The sequence below is a fragment of the Diabrotica virgifera genome, chromosome 5 (assembly GCF_917563875.1).
Source record: "Diabrotica virgifera virgifera chromosome 5, PGI_DIABVI_V3a".
Classification (NCBI taxonomy): domain Eukaryota; kingdom Metazoa; phylum Arthropoda; class Insecta; order Coleoptera; family Chrysomelidae; genus Diabrotica; species Diabrotica virgifera.
The window spans coordinates 208,865,438-208,891,071 of NC_065447.1; the positions used below are offsets into that span (position 1 = coordinate 208,865,438).

Sequence of the window (25,634 nt, forward strand, 5' to 3'; positions counted from 1 at the left end):
AGGTTATAATGGGAAAGGAGACGAGTAGACAGATGAAACTTAACAATGGTCTTCCACAGGGTTCTGTCCTTGCCCCTTTACTTTTCAGCCTCTATATTGCTGATATGCCTGAAACCGAATCTCGGAAGTTTGGATATGCTGACGACTGGACCCTTGCAACAAGCCACCAATCTTTAGAAACTACAGAAATCACTCTCACGAATGACTTATCCATCCTCAGCGAATACCTTAAGAAATGGAGACTACAGCCAAGTACTACAAAAACTGAAGTATCAGCTTTTCATCTAAACAACAAGTTGGCAAACAGAGAATTGCGAGTGTATTTTAATAACAAGCTGTTAAAACACAATAAATACCCGAAATACCTTGGGGTTACTCTAGACAGAACGCTCACATTCAGAGAACACCTGACGAAAACAGCAGCAAAATTGAAAACACGCAACAATATAATACAGAAACTCTGCGGCACTACATGGGGGTCCACAGCATCAACATTAAGATCCTCTGCTCTTGGCCTTATATATCCGGTGGCAGAATACTGTGCTCCAGTGTGGCTAAATAGCAGGCATACCCACCTGGTCGACACCCAACTAAACCGTACTATGCGTATGATAACAGGCACCATTAAGCCCACCCCTACAATGTGGCTACCTACCCTTAGTAATATAGCACCACCCAACCTACGCCGCGAACATGCATTGGTTAAAGAATATAACAAAATAATGGACAGTCGCCAGCTTCTAGTCCACAACGACATCCCCGATATTCTTGGAAACCGTCTCCGATGCAGGTTACCCCCTCTACAATCTGCTCAAGCGCTGCAGCAATCCAACTTTGACTTAAATACCCGATGGAGAGAAGATTGGGAAAGTAGGACAGATCCGCATTACCATAGTCTACCGGACATCATAGGGAAACCTGGCGAATTTGAACGTCCCCGTAAGATTTGGGCAGCCCTTAATCGAATTCGAACAAACTGTGGAAGATGCGCCGACTCCCTCCACAGATGGGGTAAACTCCCCTCGCCTTCTTGTGACTGCGGCGCTGCAAGACAGACGATCAGTCACATTGTTCAGGACTGCCCACGCAGAGCATACACAGGCGACCCTATAGACTTTGTAATGGCAACCGAAGGGTCAATCGAATATATAAAAAAATTGGACATCTGTTTGTGATGCATTGTATAATGCATAAATCTAAATATATTCTGTGATATACTTAAGCCATACGCTAAATAAAAATAAATCAGAACAAGAATTTCAACACAAACAATAGATAAACATACAAAGATAGAAGTGGAATGGAATTTGGAACTTAATTAACCTATGAATTTTAAATGCCATTAGTGTCAAAATTTCATAAATGTCAATAGTGTCAAAATTTTATAATTTAGTGGAGTAAGATTGCCTGTGGTTGGACCAATAACAAACATGCATTACGGCGCGGTAAATTTGAATTAATCCTCCTATTTAAAAAACGAGGTATAGAAATAAGAAATAGGTTTTGGAAATAAATGAAAGTGAAAAGGAAAATAAGCTATGGTACCTACTCCAAAAAATAAACTACTACAGAAGCAGCAGAGAACTCTCTGCTGCTTTATAAATGAGAACATCTCATTTATAAACATGTTAAATTATGTAAATACAAGTTGTAAACTAGGAATAATTTGTTAATTTGGTTTGAAAAAATTAAAAAGAAAAAAAAATATATAAAAAAGAACATATAATAAAATAATAATAACAAAAAAAAACAAGTAAAAAAAATAAAAAAATATTGAATTGAAGGAAGATTGGCTTGAAAAGGAAGATAAGCTATGGTACCTACTCCAAAAAATAAACTAATACTACAGAAGTAGCAGAGAACTACTTGAACATTTTATTGGTACATCGTTTTTCGAGTTATAGGCCGTGATCTAGAATTATTTCTTTCCAAAATTTTAAAAGAATTGGGTAAAATATGCGAGTAAAAATATTGACTTGAAATAATTTCAATATAGGTATATTTTTCAAATAAATTTATATAAAATGTATCAATGTAACAAAAAATTTATTTTAACTATAAATATTATTTACAACAACCCACTCTATCTCTTGGTATTAGTCTGAGGTCTGAGCCATGTTTTAGAAACACATTACCTGCAAAAGAATAAATAATTAGTATCTAGTTATTAAAATAAACAAGTAAATAAAAAAATAATGCAAGATTACACAGCATTCACGAATCTATTAAAGGGCAGTCACCTTGTGAAAATGTGTTTGTGGGTAGGTCTTATTAAACTTATTAAACGTCAAATAAATGTAATTTTAAAACTAAAACTTATAACAAATAAAATCAAGTTTTCTGTAGAACTCCATTTGTAGAACTACTTCTGTGTTGAGGTCAAACAATAAAAAGGGTTCAGATCAGACAAGCACAAAATAGCTGAAATAAATAACAAGCAACAAATGAGCACACTCAGATATTTAGTTAGTAAAATATCAAGTTTTATGTGATACTGAGGTAGAAGTACATAAAAAACAGAGAAACAAAAATAGAAATGATACGATATAGCAAAACAAAAACATTATCACACCAGAAATATCTATCAAACTCCATTGACACAACCAGTGAAGATACTTTGTAGAACATTCCTAGAGAGAAAGAAAGAGACATACAGACAGACAGACAGACACACAGAGAGAGAGAGAGAGAGAGAGAGAGAGAGAGAGAGATAGAGAGAGAAAGATAGAGAGAAAGAGAGATAGAGAGAGAGAGAAAGAGAGAGAGAAAGAGAGAGAGAGAGAACAAAAGTATATGAAATACATGCAAGGTCAAATATATTAATAAAGAAGCGTAGACCTAAGCAGAGGGGGCAGGTGTATAAAGATAAAACGGGGAATTTGAGTGAAATTAAGAAGAAATCAAATTATTTAAATAATTTCATATTACAGTAAGATTATAATAAGACAAAAAATATAAAATAAAAATGTATACCATTTTTATTATTCAGTTGCAATGCGAAGGCAAAACAATCCTACTTTTCAATTAGAATACGGAGTGCACTCCAGCTCTCTGAATCTCATTGGAGAGAGCGCAGGATTGTTCTCCATATCCTAACTGACCAGCACCGAGAGCTTTTCCCACACATTGCAACTGAAACAAATAGGGTAGGTGACTAGCATCATCATCATTCTCTTTGCCTTATCTAGGGTGGCCATACGTCCCGGTTTGGCCGGGACAGTCCCGGTTTTGACCGCTTTTGAGGGCGTCCCGTCGGTTTCAGAAAATTCCCTAAAATGTCCCGGTTTCACGCAAAAATAAAAAAATGTATATTTTTACTAACAAAGATAATAATTTATTAATAGTTTCATCGCAATTCATAAAAGCTTAAAAAAAACTAGTACAGTTTTAAAAAGTGCATGAAAATGTATCGTGTATGTGCTACTTAATGCGTGTTTTGTTGCATCGGCTGTACTTCGCGATGAACGAGAAGCTTTTCTTGTTGACTGTACACTGTACCGTCAGGTGCGCCTACCGACATGCACATTCGACAGAAGTGCAAAATTCTCTCCCTAAAGGTCTAGTCGCGAGTGCGTGCATGAGTTTAGTGCCAGTTGTATTGTGTCTCTCTTTCGGTGAATACGGTCGCATGGCTGCTCAGTTTTAGCGTACTTGTGAAAGTGTCATCATTAATATTAATTGGTGTTTGTGTTGCGAATAATGTCACTCTCAAAAAAACAAAAACGGTTATGTGTTTTCAATGAAGATTTGGAGAGAGAATTTAAGTTTATTAAAACTGACATTTCTACCGCTGACAGATCAAAAGTACTATGCAAAACCTGTGGTGTCCATTTTTCTGTCGCTCATGGAGGAAGAAATGATATTACCCAACATACAAAAACGAAAAAACATAAAGATGCTGAGAAAGCTGTCAGCTCTTCTTCTAATTTACAGAATTTCATCTTAAAAAAGGACACCGATGATAAAATCTCTGCACAAGAAGGCATGTTCGCCTACCATGCAGTTGTTCATGGACACAGCTTTAGGACACATGACTGTCTTTCCAAACTCATTAAAAAGGTTTATGAGCCAAAATATTCATCTGGAAAGACAAAAAGTGAGGCAATCGTATGGCCCAATCGTCTTGGCTCCATTATCCATTAACGAAGTGGACGAAGAATTGAGTACGTGTGGGTCTATTTCTCTCAGCATAGACGCATCAAACAAAAAGGCAGAAAAATGTTTTTTCTACAACCACTATTCAAAGTGCACTTTTCTGCACGGTTTTATGTTAGCAAACTTGATATTTTCTCACAGTATAAGATATTTGACATTAGTGTGCAGAAAAGTGACGTTTCTGTGCCGCAAAGTGACGTTTCTGTGCCGCAAAGTTCTTTTCTGCACAGTTGACTACCTCATTCTGAGTAACGTTATATTCTGTTTACATCCGTGGACTACCGCATTCTGAGTAACGTTATATTCTGTTTACATCCGTGGTTATACTTTAGACAAATATATAACCTATAAGACAATTATTATATTTAACTATAGCATAGAAACTAAATTATGGATGTTACAACTGTTTTATTTTACAATTTTATTCTTAAACATTTAAACATTTTATAATTATCAAATAACCAATAAGGATTTAGCAACCTGTTCAAGAGACGTCGAATGAAGTAGGTTTTGTGTAAATCCGTGACTGCATAAATATAATGTCAATAATGTGTAATAATTGTTTAAATTTAAGCAAATTAAGGCAGTGCATTAATTTTTTAACTGATTTCTGTGCAATTTATTTAGGTATAAGGAATTTAAATTGATTAGTAGGTATTAATTAAATACAGTTTAAAATTTATCACATAGGTACCTATTATAATTAATCGTCGTTTGGAAATTGTGATTTTTATTTTTAGGAAAAACTGTGCTTGTAGAAAAAGTATAGTGTGAAACACGTGCAGAAAGGTAATTTCTCACTCGTTTGAATTGCGGCACTCGCTTGCGCTCGTACCGCAACTTTTCAAACTCGTGAGAAATTAGTACCTTTCTGCACTTGTTGCACAATATACTATTCCTGTACTTGTTCGTTATTTTTTGCCGTTATCCGGAGTCCACGTTAAAATGATTTCATTTTCTTTGCTTCCAAACGAACAATCTGATACCCAGAGCAAAATGCTTGAGGAACTAATAAAAAACAAAAACCTTAAGGAAAAATTAGTAGCTATGTGTGCTGACAACACTAATACAAATTTTGGTGGGGCCGCTAGAAAAGGGAAAAATAATTTGTGGCGACATCTTCAACATAGTTTAGGGAAAGAAATAATCGGAGTAGGATGTGGTGCCCACATAGTCCACAACTGCATTCAAACATCCGTAGATTGTCTGCCGTTTGATATTGAATGTTTCGCAGTTAAAGTATATAAATACTTCCACATTTATACTGTCAGAACTGAAGAACTGAAAGAATTTTGTGATTTCGCCGGGGTGGAATATTCAAAGTTATTAGAGCACGGAAACACTCGTTTTCTGTCTCTTGGCCCAGCTATTACACGGATTCTGAAGATATTTGAAGGCCTGAAGTCCTACTTTCTTTCTCAGGATAAATGCCCTTACTTTCTAAGCCAACTTTTTGAAAATCCATGTTTTAAGCCATGGCTGATGTTTGCGACATCCCAGATTTCAACTTTTGAAGACACAGTTTTGAAGATAGAGAAAGACAATATCTCCGCTACTGAAGTTGCTTGCCGCATAAACTCGCTCAAAAGTGTGTTGAAATCTAGAGCGGAAGAGGGATTTATTCCTACTAATGTAAAAACACTTATATTAAACTTACAGGAAGAAGAACTAAATGTCCAGGACTTTATAGAAACAGTGAAAAAGTTTTACAAAACTTGTGTTGACTACTTAGAAAAATGGGAACTGAGCTTCGGAGGCGTACATAACTTGCAGTGGATTTTGCTACAAAAAGTTCCGTCATGGAGTGATATCCAGACCAGCCTACCTAATTTTAATGTCACACAGATCAAGAAAATATCTGAGGATGAAGAAGAAGAAACCAAACTCTTTTAACATGACCAAACCATCTTAACCTATGCTCTCTCATTTTGGCATCAATTGGTGCCACACTTAGACTTCCCCTAATATACTCATTTCTAATTTTATCCTTCTTTGTCACTCCACTCATCCATCTAAGCATTCTCATTTCCGCCACATGCATTCGTTGTTCCTCTTTCTTTTTCACTGCCCAACATTCAGTTCCGTACATCATAGCCGGTCTTATGGCTGTTTTATAGAATTTTCCCTTCAGCTTCATTGGAATTTTTCTGTCACACAACACACCACTCGCTTCTTTCCACTTCATCCATCCAACCCTAATTCTACTGCATGCATCTCCATCTATTTCTCCATTACTCTGTAATACCGATCCTAGGTACTTAAAACTATTGCTTTTCACAATCATTTCACCATCCAAAGATACCATTTTATTTGTAGTAGCTCCATCTTTAAATGAACATTCCAAATACTCTGTTTTTGTCCTACTAAGTTTTAAACCTTTTTCCTCCAGAGCTTGTCTCCACTGTTCCAGTTTTTGTTCCAAGTCTCTTTCACTATTTCCTACTAACACGACATCATCAGCATACATTAAGCACCATGGAATGTTACCCTGTAGTTTCGCTGTTATCTGGTCCAAAACTAATGAGAATAAATACGGACTAAGCACAGAGCCTTGGTGCAATCCTACTTTCACATGAAATTTATCAGTCTCTCCCACACCTGTCCTAACACTAGTCGTTACTCCCTCATACATATCCCTCACAATCTTTACATATTCACCAGGGACTCCTTTCTTATTGAGTGCCCACCACAGAATCTCTCGAGGAACTCTATCATATGCTTTCTCAAGATCAATGAATACCATATGAGCGTTTGTTTCTTTACTCCTGTATTTTTCCATCAACTGCCTTATAATGAAAATTGCATCTGTTGTTGATCTACCCTGCATAAAGCCAAATTGGTTCTCGGATATTTCGGTCTCTTCAGGTATCCGTCTATCAATTACTCTTTCCCATATTTTCATGGTGTGGCTAAGCAGTTTTATAGCCCTGTAGTTTGTACATTGTTGTATATCTCCCTTGTTTTTGTAAACAGGTACCAGTATACTGCTTCTCCATTCGTCTGGCATTTGTCCAATTTCCATAATTCTATTAAATAGACCTGCTAGCCACCTTGTTCCTGTCTCTCCCAATGCTATCCATACTTCCCCAGGAATATCATCTGGTCCTACCGCTTTTCCTTTCTTTATTTTTTGAAGCGCTTGAGCCACTTCCTCGTTGGTTATTTTGGTGACCATTGCTGCTACTGTCTCCGTTGACTCTACAGGCTGTCTGTCAAATTCTTCATTTAATAAGCTGTCAAAGTACTTTCTCCATCTCTTTTTGACATCCCTTTCGTGAACTAGTATTTTATTATTTTCATCTCGGATACATCTAATCTGATTAAAATCTTTTGCTTTCTTTGCTCTCTGTTTGGCTATTTTATATATCTTCGTTTCGCCTTCCCTGGTAATGGGTTAACAATCGCCATATCCAATGCTGTTGCTAATTCAAGCATGTCATCTCCAGCTTCATTTCTAGTTCCAAAGCCTAATCCCCCATGTATTGTTTCATATCCTGTCTTGGTTTGGCCCACATGTGCATTGAAATCACCTCCTATTATAACTTTCTCCTCTGCTGGAATATCACTCAGTACGTCTCCTAATTGAACATAGAAAGCTCTTCTTTCACTCTCACCCAGACCTGTTTGGGGAGCATACACAAACAAAACATTCAATATCTCTTTATCAATTACAAATTTCACTGACATCATTCTATCACTCGTTCTTACAACTTCTACTACGTTATCTTTCATTTCACTATCAGCAATTATACCAACTCCATTTCTAGTGTTTACTACTCCCTACATACCACAATTTGTATCCTTCACCTAGTTCTTTCGCCATTTGCCCTTTCCACCTAGTTTCTTGAATACAAGCAATTTGAACTCTTCTTCGTTTGAGCGCATCCACAACTCCAGACTCTTGCCTGTAAGACTACCAAGATTCCACGACCCTATCCTGATTTTTCTAACCTGCAATGGCGTTCCCCCTGAGATAGTCCTCACCCGGAAATCCGAACGGAGGCTCATTTTACTTCCGGCACATTTTACCTCAGGAGATGCCATCATTTCAGTATAAGTTTTTTTTTATATCATTGGAGAAGGTCTTTTCATTATTATGGCCTGAAAAGATTTTGTTTGGATATTTGATGCCTGAATGCCTTTTCTATCAGCACCATACCCTGCCCTGCACGTTTAGCCAATACACCACCAATGCAACCAAAGTGCAGTATTACCCCACACCCGCCTGCATTTTTCTGTATAGGCCAGGATCCCTACTCTGCCGTCCTAAGCCAAAAGGGCGTATCTCAAAATTTTATCGATTTTTATATTATGGTTCTTAAGGACTCCAAATATAATGTTTAACCTATTTCCTAAGCGAAAAACACGCATTTTAACTCCATAATGGCACTATGGAGTTAAAATGCGTGTTTTTCGCTTAGGAAATAGGTTAAACATTGTATTTGGGGTCCTTATAGTATGGTATAGTTAGACCCAAACCCAGACATCCAAAGTGAAAGTTATCCTCCAACACCAAATTGTTCTATATGGTCCACATAATGTTCAGAAAAAAGTCACACCATTTTGAGCGTCGGGTTTGGGGGGGGAGAGGGGGGAGAAATCTGCAAATTCATAATTTTTTACGTTTTTCGTCAATATTTCTAAAACTAAGCGGTTTAGCATGGACACCCTCTATACAAAATTATTCTACATTAAATTTGAAATAAAAAAGGCCCTATGCATAACCCTTCTAAAATGAACGGTTCCAAAGTTACGGAGGTAGTATAGTATAATTGGTCCAAAAAAACGCCTAACCCAGACATCCAAAGTAAAAGTTTTCCTTCAACACCAAATTGTTCTGTATGGTCCACATATTGTTCAGTAAAAAGATACACCATTTTGAGCGTCCGGTTTGGGGGGGGGGGGAATGGGGGAGAAGTCGGTAAATTAGTAGTTTTTTTTTAAGTTTTTCGTCAATATTTCTAAAACTATGCTTTAGCGTAAGAAATGTTCTATAGAAAAATGTTCTACATAAAATTTAAAACCAAAAAGGTTCTATGCATAATTGTTATAAAATCAACGGTTCCAGAGTTACGGAGGGTGAAAAGTGGAGGTTTTCGATACTTTTTATATTTACCGAATTCTTCCCCCTCTCCCACCCAGACCCGACGCTCAAAATGGTGTGACTTTTTTCTGAACATTATGTGGAACATATAGAACAATTTGGTGTTGGAGGATAACTTTCACACTGGATGTCTGGGTTTTTGGTATAGTTATATCATAAATATTGCCCAAAAAATATAAAAAGTATCGAAAACCTCGACTTTTCACCCTCTGTAACTCTGGAACCGTTGATTTTATGACAATTATGTATCGAACATTTTTTGTTTTAAATTTCATGTAGAACATTTTTGTATATAACATTGTTTACGCTAAAGCATGGTTTTAGAAATATTGACGAAAAACTTAAAAAAACTACTAATTTATCGGTTTCTCTCCCATCTCCCTCCCAAACCGGACGCTCAAAATGGTGTAACTTTTTACTGAACAATATGTGGACCATATAGAACATTTTGGTGTTGGAGGAAAACTTTTACTTTTGATGTTTTGGTTAGGCCTTGTTTTGGACCAGTTATACTACCTCCGTAACTTTGGAACCATTCATTTTAGAAAGATTATGCATAGGACCTTTTTATTTAAAATTTAATGTAGAATATTTTTGTATAGAAGGTTGTTCATGCTAAACCGCATAGTTTTAGAAATATTGGCGAAAAACTTAAAAAACTACGAATTTACCGATTTCTCCCCCCTCTCCCCCCCAAACCCGACGCGCAAAATGGTGTGACTTTTTTCTGGACATTGTGTGGACTATATAAAACAATTTGGTGTTGAAGGATAACTTTCACTTTGGATGTCTGGGTTATGCCATCTTTTGGATCAACTATACTATACTATTAAGAACCATAATATAAAAATCGAAAAATTTTGAGATACGCCCTTTTGGCTTAGGACGGTAGTACTGTAAGGACTGCCCTATAAGCCAATGTATTGTTGCCCGTATCCCGCCACTAGGAGGCACGTACTTTATTCGGGATACGGTAGGTGACTAGCGTCATCTGGCAATTGAAATATTGATCTTTCATCTTTTAAAAAATATAAAGTTTTGCATTATTTTCGAAGAAGATATTATTTTTCTACTTGATATTACCATAAATGATAGTAAAAACTGAGTTTCCAACACTTAAAAAATCCTACAATAATAATAAATATGGCATGTAAGTAATAATTTTGTATCGTATTATTTTTTTCATAATCTTCTTTCTTTTGGACAGCAGAATTTTGAATATGGCTAAATAAAGTAGGTGTGATTGTTACTTGTTATTTGTTTATTTGCTTATATTTGTATTTTTATATAAATAGTTCTATTTGTCTCTCTAAGAAAAGACAGAGTGGCGCCCTTTCTGGCATTTTGTTTTTTAACTTTTTTTTCTTTTTTATCGAATATTTCCGGTTAAGCTCTGGTAGCTACCATGATTTTATTTTTCTTTTCCTCAATTTTAATTCCTACTTCTGAGCTAATAAGAAAGATTCAAGGAACCACACTCACATCTCTCTATAGTCCAGGAACTGAAGCTTTTCACCTCGCAATTTTTACAGAACGGATCGATTTGCTTGAAAATTTGAGAATAAGTAGTGGATAGTCCAAGGATCAAAATCTATATGATGGCGAAAGGCGCTTTTACCATGGGGGTGGTTGCCACCTCATCTCGGGGTGGAAATTTTTCATTATATTTTCACCAAAAAAGTTGATAAAAACATTTATTCTAAGCAAAAATTGTTCTATACATTTTTTTGATAAAATTAATAGTTTTCGATTTATTCGCTATTGAAAGTGTTAGTTTCATACCTATATAAAATTCAATGTTTTTCGATATACTCATTTTCGATTCACTCAATTTTTGCCGTAGAAAAAATTTGTTCAAACCATGTTCTTGGGAATTAAATAACCTACAATTTCATATTTAAACATTTTTCCGTATCTCTGATGCTAATCTTTCTATTCTGAAGAAAATGGCATTTTTTACCAAACTACAAATATTCGTTATTCGCTTTTAACTCCAGTTTTTTAAAAACTAATCATTTTAAGCCGGTCAAACATTTAGAATCTATTATTAATACATAAATAAAGAAGACTTAATAAAGCCAATGACTAAAAACACCGCTAACTTACATTATTGTGCTTCCAATTGGATTTCTCCTTTTTCTTTCCAAAAAAATATATTGATTTTTAACCGTAACTTTAACATTTTTTATCTTAGAAAGTTTCTAACAAATAATTTTGTAGGTTTTTACAAGATCTATAAGGTTGTTAATATTAAATTCTTTTAAAATCCTCAGTCGCAAAAAGAGGTGACTTTGAAAGGGTTGGTAAAGGTGGTGTTTGCATGTCATTACAAGTTTTAATTGTCAATACCTTACTCAATTTTTGTCATAGAAAAATTTTTTCAAACCATGTTCTTCGGAATTAAATAAGCTAAAATTTTATATTTAAATATTTTTTCGTATCTCTGATGTTAATCTTTCTATTCTGAAGAAGAGGGCATTGTTTACCAAACTACAAAAATTCGTTATTAGCTTTTAACTCCATTTTTTTAAAAACTAATGATTCTCAGCCGGTCAAACTTCTATAACCTATTAATAATACATAAATAAAGAAGACCAAATAAAATTAATGAATAATTTTAATTAGGGTGGTGATTAGGGGGTTGATTCCGATCACTTTTTCGCAGAAAAAAATAGGGACTGACATTCCTTTCATTATAAGTCCCTTAATATTTAAACTAGAGACTTTTTTTTTATTTCTGGAGATAGATATTTTTAAATACTTTAAATTAGCTTGAGTAAGTTATCCTCTAAAAATGTATAGTTTTCCCGTATTTTGACCTTGAAACTACAATACTTAGCATTTGACGAAGAAGCGCTAGCATATAATAAAGTATAGCCCGATTACTATTGGTCTTAAAGAAAATTAAAAAAAAAACGGTTTTGTTTGTTTTTTCGAAAGGTACATTTTTGTTAAGTGCAGTTATTTTGACAAAACTAAAACTTTTTGAGTTATTAGCAGAAAACTGATTAAAAACATTGATTTTTTCGATATAAAGGTGACACTTTCGATTGCGAATAAATCGAAAAATATTAATTTTATCAAAAAAATGTACTTATAGAACGTTTTTTGCTTAGAATGAATGATTTCACCAACTTTTGCTGTCAACATGTACTAAAAAATTTTCACCCCCGAGATGGGGCAGCAACCACCCCCATGGTAAAGGCGCCTTTCGGCATCATATAGATTTTGATCCTTGGACTATGCACTACTTATTCTCAAATTTTTAAGCAAATCGATCCATTCTGTAAAAATTGCGAGGTTTTGTCGTATTTTAAGCTTCAATACTTGGACTACTCTTCCGATTCTAAGCAACGCTGCCTTCGTTCTTTTTGTGCTACAAGTTTGAACTTAGCTTTTTAGCTTCTGAAGTGGGGAGATGGATTAATATGCAGAATATTAATATTTACTATGTTCAGTAATCTGCTGCTAAGTTTACATAAATAATAACAATTTAAATAATTATAATATGAATTAATGGTTTCTACATTATTCCATTTAGTTTATATGATATATAAGGCCAACTTTACACAGTTGTTACTTACCAGCTGTTTGTTGGGGGTTAATACCTATACCATCATCAGTAATAATTGCGGATGTTGCTGGAGGAACTTGAAATTCCTCAGCAGCAAACTTTAATACAGCTGTAAAAGGTGTGGCTTCAGGAACACTCAATCTGCAATTGAATCAAAGAAATTAATAAAACAAATACATAATACAAACAGACCATAACATTAAAGTTAAAGCAAGAGACTATAGCCTAATAAAATAAAAAAAAGTCAAAATGTAAATTCGTACAGGTTAAAACAAATTTTATATCAAAGTTTAGGTGGGTACAAAATATATTTTCCAGAAAGTATCCAAATCATACAAGAGGATCATTTTTGCAAAAAAAAATACTTTTTTAACTGCTGAGGTAATTCACTTATTAATGAAGGCCTATTGGATTTTTTTCTGCAAAGTTGAAGGGTAAATATTTCACACAAGACTTACTAAATTGAATTTGACCCGCTATTTATTTAAATAATTGTATATAAAACTTTAAAAACAAATTTACAAAAAATTATTTTTAGCGTTTTAAATAAGCACTATAAAATATCTTATTTTACAGACTAAGTTGCGCTATGTTACCAGTATTAAGCAAAAAAAATTGGTCGAAGAATATTTAATATTTTTTGAGTTATTGAATTTGTTTATTAAATGTTACTATATTTTCAATTGCAAAAACGCGGTTGTTGCCAAAGAAATATTCACCTGCTTAAGATGTCATTATTTTTATGTATATTTTCGATAAATGTATTGATAAATTCAAATTTCAATTAAACTCCCCCCTAAAATTGCATTTGAAAATTATTCAAATTTGTTTATAATTTGTTTTTTTAATAACGTCGCGGGGATTAATTATTTTGAAATGCCGTTTCGATAATTGGGTTCCTGGGAATTTTTTACTAATTAACAAATTTTTTGACGTTTTTTATTCTTCTTTTTTTTTCTTGGAGTTATATTACTACGGGCCCTTTTAGGGTTAAATTCTATTAAGAATGTCGAATCTCTGAGTTGTAGATTCTAGACCTAAAAATATTAAGATTTAACTAAAATCTCTTAAATAAAATGTAGCTACTTACTGAGTTACAGGGTGTTTTACTTAAAAATTTAAAAATTATTGTTACCAAGTACTTTAAAACTATTTGACCTATCCTTATCATACTTGGTAGAAAGTGTGGCTATTATACACCCTACTAAACTGTGATTAATAAACGTTTCTAGCTAGTGACAGAGGCGTACGACAGGGGATAGTGAATGATTGACCCTTCCCAAATTCTACGCCACTGAGTGAATTACTATTTTAGCGAAATTTTTCGATTCTCCAATACTTTGTATGTAAATAAATTTATTGGTATCGATAAAGTCATCAGTTTGAGAGATATTGGAAGTTTAAAATGAATGAATGAATGAATCAAAATAACTATGCCGTCTCATTTTTAACGTCCAATATCTCGAAAACTAATGACTTCATCGTTACCAGTAAAGAGTATATTATTTACAAAGAATCGAAAAATTTCGCTAAAATAGTAATTCCCTCAGTGGCGTAGAATTTGGGATAAGTCAACCATTAACTGTGCCCTGTCGTACGCCTCTGGTAGTGGCTAGAAACTGTTATTTATCACAATTTAGTAGATTGTATAGTACCCACACTTTCTGCCAAGTACGATAAGGATACGTCAAATAGTTTGAGAGTACTTGGTAAAAATAATTTTTAAATTTTTAAATAAAACACCCTGTAACTCAGTAAGTAGCCACATTTTATTTAAGTGATTTTAGACCAATCTTAATATTTTTGGTCTAGAATCTAAAACTTAGAGATTCGACATTCTTAATGAAACTTAACCCTAAAAGGACCCGTAGTAATATAACTCCAAGAAAAAAAAAGAAGTGGAAAAAAAGACAAAATAATTTTTTAATTAGTGAAAAATTCCCAGGAACCCAATTATCGAAACGGTATTTCAAAATATTTAATCCTCACGACGTTATTAAAAAAACAAATTATAAATAAATTTGAATAATTTTCAAATGCCATTTTAGGAGGAAGTTTAATTGAAATTTGAATTTATCAATACATTTATCGAAAATATACATAAAAATAAAAATAATAAGATTTAATACAGGTGAATATTTCTTTGGCAACAACCGCGTTTTTGCAATTGAAAATAGAGTAACATTTAATAAACAAATTCAATATCTCAAAAAATATTAAATATTTTTGAACCAATTTTTTTTTGTTTAATACTGATAATATAGCGCAACTTCTCTTGTAAAATAAAATATTTTGTGGTGCTTATTTAAAATGCTAAAAATAATTTTTTGCAAATTTGCTTTTCAAGTTTTATGTAGAATTATTTAAATAAATAGGGGGTCAAATTTAATTCAGTAAGTCTTATGTGAAACAGTTACCCTTCAACTTTGCAGAAAACAATCCTATAGACCTTCATTAGTAATCGAATGACCTCGGCAGTTAAAAAAGTATTTTTTTTGCAAAAATGACCCCTTTTTAATTATTTAAACAATGATCCCCTTGTATGATTTGGAGACTTTCTTGAAAATATCTTTTGTACCCACCTAAACTTTGATATAAAATTTGTTTCAACCTGTACGAATTTACATTTTGATTTACATGTAGTGTAATTTTATTTTACTAGACTACTATCACTATTAAATGGTATAATTAGATATTAAAATTAACATATTGCGTGCCACGTCGCTCATATATGAGAGACACAGATATTTTGCCAGGGGCCACGTCGCTCATTTTTTATATACACGAATGACTAACTTTCATGGCCGTGGATATCAATGGTCCCTGCGAGTAGTATCCCGATTAAAGCGTGGCACGCAATGTATTAAGGACTAGTTAAGTGAGTGTAATATTTTGTAAGTCTTAGTAAATTGTAGAAGTTTTAAATACTGGTATGTATCCACAAAAGTGAGTTATAAATGATAACATCTGTAAGTTTAAATCGTCATTATTCAAACTAATAATTTTGTGGATATAGGACTATTGATGAGGAGGAAAAAACCTCCGAAACCGGTATAGACTCTTCCTGCACTCTCCGATTTAACCAGAGTATTATGCAGCTGCTGCATTTTCGTGTTGCAAAGAAATTGAAAATGTTTATACATTTTAATTCATTTACTCTTTTGTTGAGTTCCAAGGAATCTTTCTTGGAACTTTTACCACGCTGAGCAGATGGGTTGTGAATTATTTAAAATTCTCTCATCTTAATTTCCTCGGCATCCTGTATGATTTATAATTTTTGAAAATCTCGGGAGGTTGTAACCAAAGAAAGTATTCCACCTGTTGTCAATCTGGTGGTATGGGAACGATATTTATTGTCGTTTTCTGTGCTACTTCTATCGATAACTTACTTTGTTTTTTGGTAGATGGTTCTAGTACATCCGTGACATTTCGTTCTTTGCAATTCGAAAAGGCCCAAAGTGTGATATCTGGGGAAATCGGAGAGAAGAGGATATGGGACTACTGATGAGGAGGAAAAAACCTCCGAAACCGGTATAGACTCTTCCTGCACTCTCCGATTTAACCAGAGTATTATGCAGCTGCTGCATTTTCGTGTTGCAAAGAAATTGAAAATGTTTATACATTTTAATAATTCTGTTTTTCTTTGCCACCCATTCTTGTCTGTAGTGTCTTCTTCATTTAAACCTTTCTCTCTCTCATCCTCTGCCACGCAGTATTTCCATTTTCTCCTCCTCTGTTCTCTACTCCATTTTCTCACAACTTCTAGCAGTGCTATCCTTCGTCCCATATAATTCTCAATTCTATAATATGTATATGATATATGAGGACAAAAAATAATACCAAATAGGAAAATTCAAACCGAAGAAATAAAAAGAAGAAGAAAGTTAACATGGACAGCATTCGGCAAACTGAACTATATACTCAGAAATCAGCAAATTCAACTACATCTTAGATCTAAAGTTTTTGATGCATGTATTATTCCGATATTAACATATGGGGCACAAACATGGAAAATCACAAAAAAAAAATATGAACATACTCAGAGTCACTCAACACGCGATGGAAAGAGCAATGCTTGGCATATCACTTAAGGACAGGAAAACAAACACATGGATAAGACAGAAAGTCAAAGTCACTGATGTGGTACAAAAATCATTAAAATTGAAATGGGAATACGCTGGACATGTATCTAGGAGCGATCTAAACAAATGGCACATAACAATTCTAACCTGGAGACCATACCAACACAAAAGACCCAGAGGCAGACCTTCTATGAGATGGACAGATGATCTGAAACGAACTGCCAGGAAAAATTGGCTACAAGTAGCGTACAACAAAAAACAATGGAAAGGAAGACTTGAAGAGGCTTATGTTCAGATGTGGACGTGAATGGCTAGACGAAGACGAAGATATATGGTGTGAGCAAACCATTGCAATCTTTGTTCTTGAACCTTGCTTGAGACTCTAGTCACCCCGGCACTTTCCTTCATTAAGTCGTTCGTGATAGTGTCCTTACTAGCCTTACCCAACATCCACTAATATTTTCATTTCAGTTAAATCCATTTTTTTAAATCAAATTTCTCAATAGTGTTCAATTTTCTATTACATAGGAGTCAAGATATTTAAATTCTCCTCCTACTCGTCCTAGTTTTTCAACGAGTAATTCGATGTCCCCAACCCTTCCTATTCTTCCTAACCACATTTTTCTACCAGCTAACCTTAAGTTCTCCCTCTTTAATAGCCCTTCTCCAACATTTCTTTGCTCTCTCCTCCACTAACACAATATCATCACCAAAGAGCTTTCGCCAAGGAGCCCCCTCCCCTCTCTTACTTTTCTGTCAACACATCCATAACGAGATTAAACAGGTAAGGAGACAGGGCCCCCGTAAGGGTTATTGGCGCCTGTGTGCAAAAAAGGATTTTGGCGCCCCTTAAGGCATTTTGGATGATGTTTTTTTATTTTTTTTTTGGAGGTAGGTAGGTAGGTATTTGCTTAAAATAAAGCAAAAAACTGAACATTAGAAGTCATATATAGTCCATTCACTCACGGTAAAATATTGCAAAACCTTCGAATTTTAAAGAACCTCTTGGATTAGCATGACATTTGGCATACATATAGCTAACATGTCAAAGAAAAAAGTGATATTGTGTCGATGTGTCCTTTTGCCCTGGATGTGAGTTTCACCTCTGGTGAAAAAACATAAGTTGAAAAAAGTCCAAAATTGGATAAAATGACTAATTTTAAGCAACTTTTGTTCTATAGAGTTTTTTCACTAAGTCAATACTTTTAGCGTTATTTTCGAGTAAATATGTTAATTAAAAAAACACGGTTTTTCTCAAATAACTCAAAAAGTAAGTATTTTATCGAAAAAAAAAATATTCTTATCAAAAATAGATCTTATAAGAAAGTGAAAAATATGGTGTATATTTGTAGTCTGTAGACCAGGTAGAAGCAAGTTGTAGCTAATGAAAAGTAGGTTCTGGTTCGTCAAATTCCAAATCGAATATTTCAACGTAAAATAACAATCTTATCGAGGAAAGCTCCTTATAAATTAAAGTGTTTAAAAGAAGCTTTATTTTTGTTTTTAAGTTTCTAACATCATAAGTAAGTAAGTTACGCTCAAACTAATTTTTTGTTAGAAAAAATTGTAAAAATCGCCCCTTAATTAGCTTACCAAATGAAATTAATCGTCACCGCTTCACCACAAGTTACTTTACTTATGCATTGTTTATATGACGTCTAGTTTCATCTGTTCAAAGTGCTTATTTTTAAAAAGGCTGTAGTTAAGAGAGCTAGAACGAGTCACTAATCACGAGTGTATGCAAATTTTGAACAGCCTTATATTAACCAATTTTTGTCTTACAGGAAAACAAAACATCCAAAATATTCAGAAAAGCAAAACTTACATTTTCTTACTGCTTGATATTTTTGGTATCACTAATAATTTTAAAGTTATTTAAAAAAAATGGAATCTTTTCAAGATTAACAATAATTTCACTTTAAAACCAATTTTTTTTTCAAAAATGCGCACTTTCAAGCACCGATGAAATTTACAGATTATATAAACAATACATACAATACATATAAAATAAATGGTAAAGCGGTAACGATTAATTTAATTTAGGATGCTAATTAAGGGGTGATTTTTACGATCTTTTTTACCAAAAAATGGGACCAACTTTATTTTGAGCGTAACTTACTTACCTTTGATGCTAGAAACTTTATTAAAACAACAAGAATAAATATTTTTTTAAACACTTCAGAGAAGTTGTAATCAGTTTTCCCCGCAATAGTCCTAAGTTTTTTGGTAATTTGCTATGCTTCTACTGAGTTCACAGACTTCATATTATATAAATCGTTTTTTTCACTGTGTTGTAAATATTTTTGCTAAGAACATTTTTTTCGATAGAATACTTACTTTTTGGGTTATTGCGAAAAACCGTCAAAAGAAGATTTTTTGTTGAAAATGAACATATTCACTCGCAAATAACCCAAAAAATATTGACTTAGTAAAGAAGATTCTAGAACAAAAGTTGCTTAGAGTTAATCAGTTTATCAAATTCCTGATTAATTCTGAACGTGTGTTTTTTTTACCCCCGAGAAGGAGTGTAACTCACCCCTAGGGCATAGCACACATCAGCACAATATCACTTTTTCCTTTGACATGTTAGCTATGTGTATGCTAAATTTCATCTCAATCCAAGCGGCTCTTTAAAATCCCCAACAAAAACCGTGAGTAAATGGACTATTATTTGTAGATTAAAATATCAAAATGAAACAAACAGAATAAAATTATGACTTCATGCAATGCATGACTTCTACTTGTTCTCACAAATAGGAATCGACAGTAACTGGATTATATAATATGTACTAATAAAATGTCGTGTCTTTTTATACCATCTTCTTCTTTGGGTGCGTGTCCGTGTTCAGATGTTGGCAGTCGTCATGTTTACAAGTTCCTAAAACCTTTCTCTATCGGCTGCTGCGCGAAATAATTATTCTACTGTGGTTCCACACCATTGTCTAATATTACGCAACCATGACAGTTCCTTTCGACCAATCCATGTCTTTCCCTCCACTTTTCCTTATACGTATTATAATGCGTAGTAGATGGTATTTAGGTCCTTTAATTATTATGCCGAAATATTTTGTTTTTCTCCTCTTTTTCTCCTATTTATACCTAATCCTATTTACTTTCTCAACTTTTATTTTAAAATTAATTTTTGTTTTTTTGTTTTTTTTTTTGCAAATTTTGAGCCCGGGTTTTGGCGCCCGTGTGCATTGCACACTTTGCACATATGGTAGCGGGGGCCCTGTAAGGAGACTAAGGTAACAAGGTGAAGAATCTTGATGCAAACCAACTGTCGCTAGAAAACTTAATCCAACACAAGTCCTTACTTTGGTGTACACTCCCTCATACACATAGGCGTAACCAGGGGGGTTTTGGGGGTTGTAACCCCCCCATTGGGATCTACGTTGAGCTCTATATGCTTAACACCATTATGTGTTGTTGACAAATCAAGCCATTTTGAAGTTGCCACCAAGCCATTCATACATATACTTCACGAACCTTAAGTACAGCATTGTGCAAATTAATGGAATCATGGGATGTTTTTCATACATGGAGGTTGGATCTTTGGTACCTACCAATAGAAGGCATGATAAACAGCCACAAATACAAATCAATCTTGGAGCAGCGTTTGGACACAAAACTCCAAAGATGTCAGCCCCAAGGAGGAGTGATTCTTCAAAAGAACTCTGCTCCCTGTTAAAGCAAATGATGGAATTTTTCAAAAATAAGAAGATTAATGTTTTAGATTGGCCCGGTATTTCGCCAGACCTCAACCCCATTGAAAATTTATGGGCCATGTGTAAAGCTAGACTGTGCAAAATCAACTACTACAAAAAGAAAAATGATAGAAGCGGTCATTCAAGTTTGGTTTCGAAATGAACGGATATCCGGGAACTGTAGCCATTGCAGCCAAAGGGGGACATATTTTCTACTAAATGATGTAAGTTTATCTTTATAGTTTTGTCGAACTACAATTTTTTTTTAAATAAACCGGTTTTTCATTAAAACAGCCTAGGATTCCATTCATATTCCAATTCGCACAGTACAGTACTTCTCAATAACCCATTTCTCCCTCGTACATCTCCATCGATCTGTATATTTATATACTGGTCAATTTTTACTAATGCATCAATTATTTACTATCTCTAAGAAATCGTTCTGAAAGTGTATTTCCGATTAGAATATACAACTGAAATTGTGGTTAATCCACTAAAGATAGTAGATGTTCAGATACCACAAGAAAATAGCTTTAGTTCAATTACCCATTTAATCTTGAATACATTTCAGAATTGTTTTATTTGGTATATTGCGAGAGAGGGATATAGATAAGGAGACAGAGTTTTAATCTCCAATTACGTATATATAATGTTTATAAAGTGGACAACCTTTCTATAAACATTTACATTGCATTACATCAACTAAAGCTTTCTTTTCTGCCTTTCATTAACAATTACAGTAACTGACTTATAACGCTTTCAGAGTACCCCCTACTAAAGATAAAGGAATTTACCAACTTCAGATTACTAGTTCAAAGTGTCGCCTTAACCCCTTCGTGCCGGACCATCATTCGGTAAGTCGGCTCCTGTATATGGATTCGAGCGCTTACCGAGCGGCTTCGCGTGGTCAGTTAAAATACAGTATCACACTACAACTAATTAAAGTCATTGTAATAATAACACTTATTTTAGAAATAAAACTATTTTTATTAAATTTATTATTTTACATAGTATGTGAGTTAAATTAAATTTTATCCATAAAAAACCATTTTAAACGAAAATTATTAAAAAAGATAAACAAGATAATTCGTATGGAATTCCCCAGATTATTTTGTGCTCGATATCGTCCCAGTCTCCTAATCTAGGAAATTCCATCCGAATTATCTTGTAAGGGATAGTAAGGTAAGTTGTAAACAGCAGCACAGTAAATTCACCTCCCACACAATCCCATCAGTCAAACATACAAACAACCTTATCACCAATCAAATTAACTAAATCTAATCTCCCTCAGGACATCACCCACTTTTGGGCGTGGTTTCCCCACTTTTAGATTTGAATAAGGTAATTCGGACAGAACAAAAATACCTGAAATATGATGAAGATGGTGGCACCGTCTTATGGCCAACGAAAACTCATGATGCACCCGTGTGCGTACTGAGTGGACAGGCAAGCATGATGCACACAGGTGCATCACCGTACCAAAGGGGTTAAGGAATTTTATATAAGGTCTTTTTTCCTTCCAACACTTCCTCAGCGTTGTTCTACTGCATTTAATTTCAAAGATTTCTATGTGAAGCCTGTCAACTAAAATATCTACTGTCAGCACCATTTTGTTATTCATACAAGGCATACAATTTACAATGGAAAAGATATTCATCTGCACAATCTAACTTTGAGAAATACTATTATTTGGCCTTGTTATTCTTGGTATAATAGAACTACTTACAATTTTTCTGACTGGACACTGTTAATTCAGGTATCATCTCTGGCAGACGATAGAACAAGATATAGATTATGTGAAGATGGAGAGGAAACAACTGAAAAGATTGTTTACAAGTGATTCTGATCTTTCCGAAGAGCACACTGATCAAGTAATGAATAATAGGATTTCTTAGCAAGCTAGATCTTTTATAGTAAAATATAGAGGTAGTAAATAGACAAAGAGATCAGATCATCATCATCATCATCATGGTGCTACAGCCCTTAGAGGGCCTCGACCTTCTCAAGCGTTCTATGCCATTCTGTTCTGTCCCTGGCCTGCACTTTCCAGTTGCCGACTCCGATCTTCTCGGCATCTTGTGTTACCCCGTCCATCCACCTCAACTTTGGTCTACCCCGTCTTCTCATTCCCACAGGTTGAGCTGTTAGAATCCTTTTTATCATGTTCGATTCAGGGGCTCGGGCTACATGTCCTGCCCACTGCAGGCGATTTCGCTTAATTATAGTGATAATATCTTTTCTACCAAACGTTTGCTTGTAGATATTCTGCAGTTCAAAGTTATATCTACGCCTCCATATTCCGTTCTCACAAACTGCTCCGAATGCGTAGTACCTTTCTTTCAAAAATTGATAGAGCGGATTCATCTATTTTAGTTAGCGTCCATGCCTCTGAACCATATGTGAGAACGGGGACTATCAATGTTCTATACAGCCTTATACGAGTTTTTTGAGACACGTTTGTTAGATAAGTACTTTGATAGACCATGATAAAGAGATCAGATAGCAGTATAAAAAGATATTAATTAAGCAAAATGATTTATCAGTTGTTATCATTTGGGAAAATATAAAACAAATTATTTTTGACAAGAATATATTGAAAAGGAATATCTACAGAAAATATAAAAACACTGTTAATCGTTAATCTAAAATTTGTTTACATATCCATTGACTTACTACTGTACAGAAAACCAAGTAATTTTGCAAAAAGGACTTTATTTCAGTGCATAAAATTATTTGTTAGGAACACTACTTAGTGGAATTCGTATCATAACCTGGTTAAATAAATTGCCAGTGTCACAATGAGTCCATCACATACTTTAATTCTAAGCTGTCACTTTTAACATGTTGAGCAAAAGTGTACATAACAAATAAAGGATCTTTGATCTGAGATTCAGACGAAGAAGACCCAAGTCACAGTAGGACGAAAAAGATGTAGATTTATAGTTGGACCATGTTATTGGAAAAAATCACTTACACTGTCAAACTAGGCAAACAGAATCAAACGGCGGAGATAACTAGAAGAATCCGAATGACTTGGGCAGCTGTAGGAAGACTCAGTGATGTGTTGAAGAACAAAAAGATACCAATACATCGTTATCTCGTTACTGACAGAAAATTACGTTTTAGATTGATGAAGTAATTGAAGTTAAATTTCCCAATATCCTTCCAAAAAAGATGAAATACAAAATAACATAAGGGACCGTTCAAGTATTACGAAACGCAGGTTGGGGGGTCATAAATCTTCAAAAATTGTGTTACGCAATAGTTAAACGCCCATTAGGGTGCGTTACTTAGGGGGGGAGGGGTCAAAAATCTTAAAAAATCACGTTACGTAATACTTCAATGCTCCCTAATTTGATACAAGTTTTTTTAATACCCATCAAATAAACAAATAAATATGGAAACCGTCTTTTATTATATTATTCAAAACTTATTATCACATATTTTTTACATTGTGTATAATAAAATGTTTATAAACACACACATTTTAACTTTTAAATCACTTGTTTGAAATGTCTGACAAAATTTGATCCCAAATATCTGATTTTGTAGATTCTTTAGCATCCTTTAGCCTATCTTTTAGAGTTAATCTTATACTATCTATTTCATTCAAATTTATAATATGGGCTAAAATATCTGCATACTCTATTTCTGGATAAAAACAAATATTTGGGTCAGATTTCCAAAAGTTGCCTACTTTCTTCATCATGCTACCAACATATATAATGAAATTTAGAAAGTTACTCAGAAAGGTATTAAAATTTTTACAAACAGTATATGTGCATGTTTTGTCTATTTTTTTGAAGAGAGTAAGCCAAAATTGTTTGCCCAGTAAGCTACGATCAAACATTTTATTTATAATATCATTGAGAATAATATTTTGTACTTGTTTCTCTGTTTCAGACAGTTCATCAAGGGATAGGATACCTATTAAAATATATAAGAATGTCTCTACGTTATAGGGCAAAAGCATATCTTTGATTTGTTCTTTCAAAGCAGATTCTTGTCCCAATTGTAACAACATATCCCAGTATCTTAATTTTAGCTGATACTCTAAATGTTTTGCATTGCCATCATTTGTAGTGGAATTTAAATAGTCAGTAACTGCTTCTAAATTTCCTGCATCTAATATTAACCTCTCTAAAAGTGATTCAAAGCGAGTTTTGGGAAGCAATGATGTATAAATTGTAACTGCTATATCTAACGTATTGTGTGAAATATTTGAGCATCTAAAAAACCGAATTAACAATTCATCACATGCAAAACTATATACACTATCACAGTAAACTTTTGTTCTGTTCTTAGTTTTCCACCAAGATATTAACGTAGCAGAAAAATTGTTCCACAAATCATTTGATTTGAAATGATGTGTAGTTTTTTCTATGTAATTTCCTAACTTAAAAGCCGTTTTGATATCTTCGATTTTAGCTGTCGGAAACCACTCACTATCCTCTAAGATTTTAACAAATGAATCAAATGATGTAAACAGTTGTGTGATTTGAGCTTTTGAGTTTTCACTCATGTTTCTTTTGGTAGTTTCTGTCAAAGGATAGAACCAGGTCTTCTCACCTGCTAACAAAATAATACCGGATTAAAATAATATAAGCTACTGACAGTAACTACCAAAAGAATATATTAAAAGTAAAGATAACTTACACTTTAAAAGGAAGTTTTGGATCTGATGTTAAAGTTATTTTAAACGTCACTTTGGATCTGAAATAAACAATATAATGTAAAACATATTGTGTCTTTGAATGTAAAATAATCATATTATTATGTACTTAAACGAATTATATGATCAGTATATTACTTACGCCATATTTTATTAATAATTTTATACGAAAACCACAGTTTTAAAGTTTTAAGAAACTCAATTTTAACTTAAAATATGTTTCCTACTTATAAAATATGTGAAAAGCTTTTCTTGTTGACATTGACATGCGTGGAAGTGGAAGATAAAATGACAAATGACGTGACGTGCTTGACGGTCAATGTTGCCATCTTTTGTCGCC

At 33.9% G+C, this 25,634-nt stretch overlaps 1 protein-coding gene across 3 annotated transcripts; it reads right to left on the bottom strand.

Moving 5' to 3' along the window:
• Positions 1-1,982: 1,982 nt before the first annotated feature.
• LOC114336806 (ubiquitin-fold modifier 1) lies at positions 1,983-25,634 on the bottom strand. Of its 3 annotated transcripts, XM_050650574.1 has the most exons (4): positions 25,437-25,634; positions 25,279-25,335; positions 12,844-12,974; positions 1,983-2,135 (listed from the first exon to the last, which is right to left on the bottom strand). In XM_050650574.1, exons 1-4 carry the CDS (start codon positions 25,439-25,441, stop codon positions 2,065-2,067), a joined length of 264 nt encoding a protein of 87 aa, XP_050506531.1. In that variant the 5' UTR covers positions 25,442-25,634; the 3' UTR covers positions 1,983-2,064. The 3 variants fall into 3 exon arrangements, with proteins under 3 accessions (XP_050506531.1, XP_050506529.1, XP_050506530.1); XM_050650572.1 differs by lacking the exons at positions 1,983-2,135; positions 12,844-12,974 and adding an exon at positions 24,019-25,191 and having other exon boundaries at positions 25,437-25,600; XM_050650573.1 differs by lacking the exons at positions 1,983-2,135; positions 12,844-12,974; positions 25,437-25,634 and adding an exon at positions 24,019-25,194.